At 45.4% G+C, this 12,500-nt stretch overlaps 1 protein-coding gene across 1 annotated transcript in view; it reads right to left on the reverse strand.

The window, feature by feature from the left end:
- tbc1d12b (TBC1 domain family, member 12b) overlaps positions 1–12,500 on the reverse strand; it is a 38,738-nt gene that overhangs the window by 17,513 nt on the left and 8,725 nt on the right. The window contains exon 3 of the mRNA XM_056296977.1: positions 363–493. Within this exon, the coding sequence (XP_056152952.1) occupies positions 363–493 (131 nt within the window). The remainder of the gene's footprint in view (positions 1–362; positions 494–12,500) is intronic.

Consider the following 12,500-nt stretch of genomic DNA (forward strand, 5'->3'; position numbering starts at 1 on the left):
CCTCACCAGAAAACAGACACACAATTGCATGCGTGCACACTCACTTGCAGACACAGACATACAAGCGCGCACACACACACACACACACACACACACACACACACACACACACACACACACACACACACACACACACAACAGAAGCTTCATGTGGAGGAATATGAAATAGGTTGATCTTTGACTCCGCTTAGTCATAGCCAACCGAGACAAAAAGTGTTCAGTGTGTGACAGTGAGGATGGAGAGAAGTGTGAAAAATAATAAGCAGAAATAAAGGAGAGGGAGAACGAAGAAGAGAAAGGAAAAAGAGGATAAAACGAGGAAGACAGAAAAAGCCAAATGAATGACCAAGCCTCGTACGTACGCCGGCCTGTCCTCCAGGATGAGCGCTGTGGTCGACAGGGGCTCGAACTCCAGGTTCTTCCTGCTCCGCCCCGCAGCATGCTGGGTAGGCGAGCTGCTGGCCGCAGACCTGGACTGCCGTGCCTCGTACTCCTGCAACAGCGCCGGACACCCAGATTAACCACAGAGCGACCACGACGGGGCGCCAGAACATGTACACACAACATGGCGACGAGGATAACAGCGAGACGCGGGGCGTGACGGAGGCAGCCGTCCCGTCTAGAGGCCGCCGGGGGGGGGGGGGGCTGCCGTGTGAGTGACAGGTGACCAGGACAGATGGGGGGGGTTAGAATGGAGGGGAGTGCACGTGACGGGGAGCCACGAGCGAGCATCAGCTGCGAGGCTCCGGGCGATCACAAGGAAGAGGCAGGCTGACTGGACAGACGGATCGAGGGTTTAGAGGACGACTTTCAGTAAAATAAATACATACAAGATGTGGGAAGGCGGAGGAGGTGGTGCAATGCTTCACATGGAAGTGCATGACCATGGAGAGGGGCAACACGTGCCCCAGGCTTGTATAAATAGACTCCCGTTAGTCCAGGTGATGTGTTCCCTTTTTCCTAAAATCAGGAAACTTGCTATACTTGGGCCCTGAACATTTTCAGAATTTTTTCAGAATTCATTTGCAGTCACCCCCCATGGCGGCTGTGGCGGTCATTTTACTTTCCGCCACAACCGAATTATGTATTTTGCTGAGGTCTACCCCCTATGTTTTGATGGTCAGCGATCACACCGACACCATATACGACACCATGAACTGTTCAGGTGAAGAGTTGATGGTGAATTCAGTGACGTCGGGAGAAGGAAATCACAGTATCTGAGAACCTAGGCTAGACTTTATAATAGCGTGTCTTTTGCATGCATGTTGTGCAGAGTTTTAAAAGCTGAAACCTTTTGTTCATTAACCCTGACAATACAGTGACTGTAAAGAGTAGAACAATATTCAGTATGACCTTATGACCCTCGGGGATGAATAAAGTATTCTGATTAGCAACGTAGCTTAATAAGAATGTGTCAAACACAAAGATGTATTTCAAAAAATTCATTTCATAAACACATTTGTTGGATTGTTTTCGTTATTGCTGTTATTGTTGTTGATGATGATGTTGAAGAACAAATTCTTCACTGTCTCCACAGTCTTCTCCACATTGACTCAGAGCTGTGCACTTTAAGGAGGCTTTTTTTGCATTTACAATGCCCCCAGCAGCCTTTCTTGCAGCTAGAACTAAAGAGTTCAAGGGTGGACTGGCTTGCCTGTGGAAGAGTTGACCACAATATCCAACCCCAGTCTGATGGAGATGGCATATTTGGTGCCACCTCAAGTGCCTGTCCACAACAGTGTGCTCCTTGGTACACTGCTCTTTTGAGGTCCTGCACCCGTGCATCCTTAGTTGGGATTTGTTCCATTCCTCTTCCTTTCTTTGTGAACAACTCAACACGAGCTTGATTGGTGTTGAGTTGGCTGATGGTGCGATCGTAGAGGAGAATTGTGAAGTGCTCCTCAATGGAAATGACCTCCTCTGGAATGCTTTTTGCAGCCTTTGACGTTGCCATGTCATCTTCATTCCAGGTACCCCATGCTGTCTTCTTGCCCCTGGCTGCAAATCCAAAACCAGCAGCTAAAGCTTTTAAAACTCCATATGCATGCAAAAGACTTAATATTATAAAGTCTAGCCGAGGTTCTCAGATACTGTGATTTCCTTCTCACAACATCACTGAATTCATCATTAACTATTCACCTGAATGGTTTATGATGTTGTATATCGTGTCATTGTAATCGTTGACCATCAAAACATAGGGGTAGACTTCAACTTTTCTGTGTAACCATGTTTGGTTCAGGAGATATGATGGAAAATACATAATTCGGTTATGGCAGAAAGTAAAACGGCTGCCATGGCTGCAACGAGGTGCTTTTGTGATGGCGCCATTTCTGAAAGTGTTCAGGGCCCCAAACTGTACAAGTGTACCAATTTTCATGTTTTTATGAAAAGGTGAACATATCCCCTCAAATTTGGCACATATGTATAACCTGGACTACATGGAGGGTTGTACTTTTTCTTCAGGGGGATCTCGACAGGGAGGGCGGGTTAACAGATAGAATCATAAGTGGGTTATTCTGTTTGTGAATAATTTCTTTAATCTAAATCTAGATCTTTTAAGCAATTTCTTAACGCTACTGTCGCACCCCACCCCCCCCAGACACAGAAAAGAATTGGCAAAAGCCTTTCTGCAAACTAATCACTAAAGCTTAAAGTAAAAGGATGAAGAGCGAAGAGAATGAGAGATGTAATTTGCGTATTAATGAGTGAAATAATCCCTTTAATTCCAAAGATGGAAAATAGCTGTTAGCTTAAATCTGGTGTTTTCTCGCCTTTGCGATTATTGTTCTTTTTTTAAATATGCTTAAGTTGCATTTAAACCCTTACACAAAGCGGACTGTGAAAAGGGGCCACCTTATCTAGTGCCTTAGTCACAAGTTAGCTCACATGTGTGACTGGGAATTTACATCAATTTTATTGCTTCAACACCTAATTTTTAAAAGCTTTTTGTCGAATTTAAGAACACGTTGAACTGAACAGAATTAAGCGACACCACATCCGCTCACTGGCAGGTTTCAGTGTAAGAGGACCTGGGAAGAATGATAAGATTTGGGAGACAAAAGGAGAGACAGATGAACATTTGTGATGATGACTTCTGAGTGATGAAGAAACAATTTCTCAGTGGATGACAGTGAAATTGTGTGTGTGTGTGTGTGTGTGTAAGTATGCTATGACCACTGGAGGTAAAGACAGATGGATGACTGATGCTTGGCTCAAATGCATGTAGAAAGATGACTGGAAAAAAAGGACAACACCAAAAAAGGAGAAGAAACAAGGCGGCTGGCCAAAATTAAAAGTTCAACTACAGAGTGAGTGAGAGAGAAAGAAAGAAAGAAAGAAGGAAAAAAGAAACTAACGGGTAGGACAAGATGTAAGAAAACGAGGAAGGTGAGAATGGTGGAAAAAGAAACAAAGAAAGAGACAGTAAAAAAGAAATTAAATGACAAAAACAGAGAGAAAGAGAGAGAGATGGGACCAAGAGAGGAAGAGAGGAAGAGCGAGCGTCCATACCCCAGAGGCTAGGAGGTCTGGAGAGGACACAGAGGTCAGACCACCAGGAACAGTCTCCTGGAGGGACACACAACAGATTGGCTCCAGCAAAACAGAAACATGGTTCAGATATTTCACCAAAAACAGTGAGGGCAGAAATGCTGTTGGCACAACAGGTTAGCACTGTGGAGCACACTGAATCCCCTCTCTCCTGTCACAGCAAGAAAACTCTGCAGACGAGCTGCAACAACACACTTCCATCCTTCATTTACTGCATTTACAGAAATGGTAAACCTGCTGCTTCCCAAAATGTTGCACAAAACCACCGCATCAGGGGAACTTGTGGCAACAAACCAGCATGGAAACTCTGTCAGAGTATTATAAAAGGCATTATGAAGAGTTGCATTACAAACGCTGGATGTGCACGGCAAAATTTCCTAAATCTCCCTCAGTAACGTGAAAAAAGTTTGAGATACTTTGTTGATCCCTGTGGGGCAATTCTTTCTCTACATTTACCCCATCCTAGCTGTGTAGCTAGGAGCAGTGGGCAGCCGCTAGTACAGCGCCCGGAGACTAACTCCAGTTCTTCTTTCCATTGCCTTGCTCAGGGTCGCAGACAGGAGGATTAACCCTAACATGCATGTCTTTATTTTTGATGGTGGGGGAAACTGGAGCACCCGGAGAAACCCTACACAGACAGGGGGAGAACATGCAAACTCCACACAGAGGACGACCTGGGATGACCCCCGAGGTTGGACAACCCCGGGGTTCGAACCCAGGACCTCCTGGCTGTAGGGCGACAGCGCTAACCACTGGGCCACCGTGCTTCCCAGCTTCTTCAGTCAGCCGCTTCTTCGTCTTAACCGGTCCGTCTTTGTCGTAGGTGTTGAAGTATGGATTTATGACGTCGAACACAAAAACTACATTCCGCCTCAATGGATCTGATGGAAACACACCTAATTCGCTTTTCATTTTTCGTGACTTGAGAACAGTTTGCTTAAAATCTGCTTGGCAATTCGATGGAAACATGACTGTTATATTCTGTCGGCTGGTGGTAAATATCACTTTGTTGTACTGTATTTTATATCATGCGCATAATGCCCGATTAGAAAAAGAAATTTCTTAATAGGTTCAATTTTGGTTTCAACCCAGGCCTCATTAAAGCATCAGGCATCATTAAGAACTGTACAAACAAAAACGTGTGTGATTGCGCTACATTGTCTCACTGGGCTTCAACACAGTTTGTCCAGTTTGTTTGCAGTTGATGCAGAACATCCTCACCATCTGATGAACAACTGCCCCGTTGGATTGTGTTGGAGCCCAGTGAGAAGATTCAGTGGTAGGTTTCTAATACATCGAGGTGATGGGTGCAGTTTTGTTCTGTACTATGCTACATCGTGCCCGGTAGCATTTTAACACAGTCCTTTATTTCAGGTGCTTAAAGTCTTTTTCTGCAGCTCTTTTTGCATGTTGTGTTCATGGCACTGATGGTGTTTCTACTCTTCCGCTGTTTTAAACACGGCGAATTACAATGTATTAAGGTCACTGGAAAGTTCAAGTCGGCGCAACAGGCCAACCTGAACTAAACACTTTTATTTTAACACATTTAACATATAAATGCAGTTTTGACACCCATAGCTACATCTTTAACATAAAAGCATGAAAATGGCATACTTATGCAGTTAAATAAGAAGACTGCTGAGATGAATGGCAATGACTAGAGCTGAAAATGAGGATTGCAAGCATACGCTCAGATTATACAGTGGACACTGAGTTAATAGCTGCTAGTTTACTGGAAAAAAGAATGTAAGTCTGTTTGCATATCAGAACTGGAAGAAAAATAATCACTCATATGGGAAGTGAAGACCAACCAGTAGCCTTGGAGAAAGCTGAAAACCAAAAGCCACTTTATTCGACATTGTACAGTCACAATGAATATGTCTTCTGCATGTAACCCATCCTATTGTACAGGAGCAGTGGGCAGCTGCAGCACCCGGGGACCAACTCCAGTTCTTCTTTCCATTGCCTTGCTCGGGGGCACAGACAGGAGTATTAACTCTAACATGCATGTCTTTTTGATGGTGGGGAGAAACCGGAGTACCCGGAGGAAACCCACACAGACACAGGGAGAACATGCAAACTCCACACAGAAAGGACCTGGGACGGCCTGGGGTTCGAACCCGGGACCTTCTTGCTGTCAGGCAACAGTGGTAACCACTGGGCCACCGTGCCATGCAGAGAAAAGCCTTGGTTAGCCCCATTTTACCCTGCAGTGGAGTTTTCAGGCTAGTGAGAGCTATGATGTTGAATGTGACGATCCAGAGACCAGATTTCATTCAGTTGATGACATCACAGTCTCTTATCAGAGGAAGAAATCTGGCTCTGGGTCAGGACTGGCCAGCAGCGCCACAGGAGGGCAGAGAGCCAGATGCCAGCTGGCATGTCAGCCTGAACAGACGCTCAGACAGACGGACGGCGTCTGGCCTGCCAAGAACTGAATCAAGTCCAATCCCAGTCAGTATTCCTTCTCTCTCTCTCCATCTCGCTCCACTATCCCTCGTTCTCTATCTTTATCTGTTCCTCAGTTAAACAAATTTCATTTTCAGACGCTGTGGCGCAATCTGACATCAATTTAAATCCAACAAGAACAAAAACAAACCAAAAGCTGAATAGACAGGTGGATGCAAATTATAACCGTGAACAAAGCACTTCTACGAAAGAGAAGCAAGGAAACTCTCATGCAGCCGATACTGATCCTGCCGAGTATGGGAAGTGCAGAATGACCTAGACTCTATGGGGCGTAACCCCCAAAACAGCTGTTTACTCCAGCAATTTGTTTAGCATTATACACATAGCTGTGAAATGATAATATAAATTATTGAAAATTGCTGCAGAATTCAGAGGAAATTCCCCTGAAATTGTGTAAAAAAAAAAAAAAAAAAATTGCTATGTTGATGTGTTCACTTATTATTCATGAGTTTGAGGGTGTCACCTAACCTAGGTGCCTCGGCTGTATATTGTAATATTCATGAGCATAACAACCAATCGGCGTCGGCTAGCTGTGATGCTAGCAATGCCACATTTGAAATCATGTCCACCAGCTATAAGTCAGGCTGACATAAAAACTAGTACTGGATGCCAGTTAACATCTAAACTGAAATTTGTGTGGGAATGTTTTAGTTCTTTGAAATAAAACATCATAGCATTTTAGCCCAACAGACTCCCAGTCATTCTGAGTTGATGTGCCCTCCCTGACTCGCCAACACCAAGCAGCGAAGGCCATATTGCAGGTTCAGGGTAAACCTGTGGGAGCTAACTGGCCAGCTTCCAGAGAGACTGCGCCGTAAATGATGGGGCCATTTTGAAACAATAATGCACAACAATAACGGTGACCCTCTTTTTCTTGGCAGTCCCCGTCTTTTTCTCGCTGTGCCTCTTTCTTTTAGCATGTTCAGCCTCCATCTTGCATTGCACTTGGTGCTTACGGAGGTGGGAAATCATCTTTATAGCAGACAAATAATCGTTTTTCTTTTTTCTGTTGTTTGCATATGACGTCACGAACTAGATGGAGGGCAGGACGTGCTTTTCTGCATAGGAAGCACCATCACAAACTTTCGAAATGCCTATGTTTGGCGTCATTAACTGAGAAACCCACAAGGAGTTTTTATTGAGCACCAAAAGTTGTTGTTCATGAGGAGGGAAAAATAGAAGAAATTGACCGAAAACGCCAGAAAAAAAGGCTTGTGAACCGTCGTCTGAGGTCGGGAGGAGCGGAGTCGGATAATGCACCTGTGTGCAGTGACCACTTCGTCAGAAAACCAATCTTCATAAAATAAGGATCATGTCCAACATGTCTTACTTCCTGTTTATATCTTTCTCTCATAACATCGTCCAAACTAGCACAGTTCGGGCTAAACTAGCTCCATCTCCTCCATTCTACTTTTCACTTCCTGCCCTCCATCTGAATCTCGCGCGTCATCAGAATCACGTGACTGCAACCAGTTCTTCGTGGGACTGCTTCAACAGCATCTGTTGTACTAAGTCCATCACGAACCCCAATGACAAACCTGCTCTCATGCACCTCCCCTCTGAACGTCTACAATGCCCCCCTGGTTCAACAGAACGGGGAACTTCTGCAGTTCCTGGTGGCTGGTAAGTTGAGGCGTTAGCATCACCCCAAAGCAGCGGCTCCCGTAGGCTTGATGCTGAGTCTTGGTAATATGGCATGTTATCAGGAATCAGGAACACTTTATTTGTCATTTGAAATGTTGTTTCCCCTAGCCCACAGCAGTGCAACAAAAAGGCAAAAACACATATCCAAAAACTACAAGAACACACATATCCAAACTAACACATATACCCAAACTAAACAAAAAATCACTGTCCAAGGGAACGAACGCCAGTCAGGATGACTGTCGGAAGTGCCGGTCTGCATGGGCTAGCAGTTAGTTTAGCCTGCCCCGCTTCCACGTACTATCAGACCGCCCTCTGTGTTTCCTCTTCCTGCGCAGCTCCGGGCAGGGCCGTGGTCCTTGGGCCCACCGGGCACAGCAGACCAGGCTCCCTCAACCGATCCAACAACGCCAGCTCTCCCAGCCAGACACCTTCGACACACATCCCCGCACTCCACATGACGACACTAAAAACACAGTCAACGCCAAGGCAAGGACACCGCCAGACCCCCCCCCTCGGTGTTATTGGAACTGCCAGTCTGCATGGGCTAGCAGTTAGCTTAGCCTGTTATGTTATACTGTCTTATCTGACCTAGGATGATACCATCCCTGTTCTCAGTCCCTCAAAACAGAGAAGCAGTTACCAGAGGTCCAGCCATTTCCTTTTACCAGGGAAAAAGTTGGCCAGTGCTCAGCAAGGTCACTCCATTTCCTTGTTTCTCAGCAGGACAAAGTTGTCTGTAGCAAAGTCTGACTTACTGGTGTAATACCATCAGCATTAAAGTCAGCGATCAATTTATTCAAAATCCACCAAGTGTCCAGGATACCACTTCAAATCTTCACGTTTTCCCAAAATTTGTTAAAACCTTGGACCATAGATGGTAATTATGCTGTAGCTTGCAGTCCAAACAGAAGAAAACATCTCTCACTTTGCTATCCCAACTCTTTTCCCTTCATCTTCTATTCTTTCTCCGAGCGATCGGCTGACAGACTCTAATGGCACCTCTTTGTAAAAGAAGTGCTGATTTAAACTTAATCAATGATGCTCCAAAATAGCTAAAGCTAATTTCTTGTAGCCTGATAAATTACCACCAGCCGTCCACCAGATCCGGGTAAATCTTCCACGTCTACCTTTTCAATGTCAACAAAGCAGCCCTTGAATTTTGGCCAGTTTGAAACCTCAGTGATTTTGTTTTGTTTAACTCACACACACACACACACACACACACACACACACACACACACACACACACACACACACACACACACACACACACACACACACACACACACACACACACACACACACACACACACAGGTTCTGCAGTTTGGCTATGGTTTACCAGGAAGCAGATTTGTGTGAGCGGTGTTAGAGAGCGAGAGATGCTATCAAGCAGGTTAAACAGGTAGACAAAAAGGCCTTTTAACTCGGTGAACAAGTCCCTCCCTCAGCTAACATGTCGTCATGTTTGTAAAAGGCCAGTCTGCAATCCATTTCCATTCAAATGTTGGCTTGTTTGTTTGTTTATCTTCACTGAGGAAGCAGGGAGGCTTTAGAGGGTCACCGAATAGCAAGGACACGATTTTGTGGACTTAGCTTGAATCTAAGTGTGTGTGTCCCAGCACGGTAAAGTAGGTGTAGTACAGGTGGGCTGAGTCTGAATAGTGTTTTATTTCAAAGACCGAGGTTTGGGGTTACCAGAATTTAGTGCTAACCCTTGTGGAAGTGTCGTGAAAGAAATGCAACAAAAAGCTTCTGCGATGGGAGACGCAATCTTGACAACCACCTTGCTTTAACGTCCGAGTCTAGTTCCCATAAAGCACTCAGCCTGACAATAAACAGGTCTATCATTAATGGACACAGAAGTGTGCAGGTGAGGCACACAGATAAATCTGGTAGCGAGCCACTTTGAAATGGCACTGGCAGGGTTACATGCTGGTGTCTGCAGGTTTCTTACCTGCACATCGATGTGCAATGTACTGCACATCGATGTGTAGTATACTGTACTAGTTTTCCAATGTAAATTAAAACCCGAGTACTGATATGTATGTATCCATGGCAGGCCCAGATTGGGCACAGCATGGTATTGAATCTGATACTGGACAATAACATGGTTGGCTGGGCACACTTACAGAACGGAACTGATGCAAAAGACAAATGCTATAGAAACCGTGCTATCTGCCACGAAACCAGAGTCAAATTCCATGTTTGTGCAAGCCTATATGGCCAATAAACATGGTTCTGATTCTGATTCTGTAGGATACCTTAGGTTGAATCCGGTGCTAGCAGGGCTACGTGAAGTAGCATACGCCAGGGGTCTTAAACAATGAGACTGGTTTTAAATACACTGTAAAAAATAAACTGTTGTTTTTACGGTAAAAAACTGGCAGCTGTGATTGCCAGAACTTTACCATAAAAAAATACGGTAACAGCATATTTCTGTTATCAGCCCAACGGTTAGTACATTTAATGGTGACAAAATGTATTTTCAACAAAAAATAAATGCAAAAATTACAGTGTTGGCTATTATATATATTATGGTATATATATTTCTATTATAAAAACAACGGAAGGGTATTTAATGGTGAAGTAATATATTTTTTTCCACAAAAGAGATGTAATAATTATTGTTTTGGCTGATATATATATATTTACGGTGTCTCACTGAGACAGAAACTGTATTCGTGAGAGAGAGATCCCGCCTCTGTTGCTCTCCCTGAGGTTTCTTCCTTATTTTTCTCCCTGTTAAAGGTGTTTTTTTAGGGAGTTGTTCCTTATCCGACGCAAGGGTCTAAAGACAGGATGTTGTGTTGCTGTAAAGCCCCTTGAGGCTAATTTGTGATAATGGGCTGTACAAATAAAACTGATTTGACTTGTTTTGACTTGACCTATTTTACGAGTTTACGGTCTTTTACTGACATGGTTGGACAGTTTTTCACCATAAAATCTGCAGACATTTTTTTTATAGTGCCATGAGGGCTTTTACAACTGTTCAGTGTGCGCCAGTCACTCAACAAAGTCTTTAAAGTTTCATCAGAGGAAGACCTGTTTGGCTTGGAGCAGTGGTAACACACTGACAGCCACTTCAATTGACATGTCACTCCGTGCCGTTGTTGAATCTCAACTTATTGAAATCCCTTCCTGTCTCGGTGATACCACCCATTTCCTGTAACAGATACAATTTCCAGTCTATTTGTGTTTCAGCTGGCGATAGCCAGGGCTAACAACCTGCACCGTGTAACTCGGCCAGATCACGTATCCAAAAATACAGCAAACTATTGGTCCGTCGAAGTGGCGCGTTAGATACAGAGCGCAACCTGTGCAGAAAACGCCAAAGGTTTACTCCCTGCAACATCCCCGTAACCATTTTAAAGTGCCCTTGAGCAAAAACTGCTCGGCAACCACAAGTACCTTTGGGTAAGATCAGTCAGCCAAGTGCTCAAAGTGTAAATAAGAAGGATTAGATGGACTTTTACAATAGATGATTGTAGCCCGGATGGCATGGTGGCACAGTGGTTAGCGCGGTCACCTCACAGCAAGAAGGTCCTGGGTTCAAGCCTTGGGTAGTCCAACCTTGGAGGTCGTCCCGGGTCGTCCTGTGTGTGGAGTTTGCATGTTCTCCCCGTGTCTGCGTGGGTTTCCTGCGGGGGCTCCGGTTTCCTCCCACAGTCCAAAGACATGTAGGTCTGGTGATGGTCTGGTGGCCTGTACAGGGTGTCTCTCCACCTGCCGCCCAGTGACTGCTGGGATAGGCTCCAGCATCCCCGCGACCCTGGTCGGGATAAGCAGCTTGGATAATGGATGGATGGATAGGCTGTAGCCAGTTCAGTCAGAGGGCGTAAGGCCGAGGGGTCCATCTTGTCGAACAAAGTGACTCCTCTTACTGAAGTGGAGCTAGGAAGTCAAAGTACACCCACCATCTCCACAACGCCACAATGGAAAAAGGGAACTAATAACATAAAAGTTTGTTTTTTCCATCCATTATCCAAACCACTTATCCCAGTTGGGGTCGTGGGGATGCTGGGGCCTATCTCAGCAGTCACTGGGCATCAGGCGAGGAGACACCCTGGACAGGCCGCCAGGCCATCACAGGGCCGACACACACACACACACACATTCACGCCTAGGGACAATTAAGTACGGCCGATTCACCTGACCTACATGTCTTTGGACTGTGGGAGGAAACCCATGCAGACACGGGGGGAACATGCAAACTCCACACGGAGGACAACCCAGGATGACCCCCCCAAGGTTGGACTACCCCGGGGCTCGAACCAAGGACCTTCTTGCTGTGAGGCAACCGCGCTAACCGCTGCGGCAAAAACTGAAAAAATAGCGTAGCTATGAGTGAGAGTCAGTAGGTTTCGGAAAAAAGCGACCACATCAGCAGTCCGGCAATGAGTAACCAGAAGAAGAAGAAGGAAAAAAATATTTTCTTTCATTAATCTCAAACCGCTGCACTTCTAAAGACTTGTGCAACGTTGCGTACGCTTGTTACTCGGGCACGGCCGCAGCACAAGCTGTGCTTTAAGTACTCCTGTTCTTTCGCCCCGCGGCCCGGAGGACCTGCCGTTAAATCACTTCTTCATTAACTCTTTATTAACTGCAGCATTCTGAAGTCGGTGGGGAGACACCGGAGTTGAACACTGTGTCACACATCACTAATTTGCTTCTGATGTGCGGCCTCTCAGACACAACTGTCTGTCGTGCAGGACGGCTGGAGGACGGACGCACAAAAGAGGACTACGGAAATGGCAACTACTGTGTGCAGCACTCACACCGGACGGCCAGCTGCAGAAAGTCAGATGGACCAGTTGAAACAGGACTTTGTACTGTT

This window comes from Lampris incognitus, chromosome 17 (assembly GCF_029633865.1).
Source record: "Lampris incognitus isolate fLamInc1 chromosome 17, fLamInc1.hap2, whole genome shotgun sequence".
Lineage (NCBI taxonomy): Eukaryota > Metazoa > Chordata > Actinopteri > Lampriformes > Lampridae > Lampris > Lampris incognitus.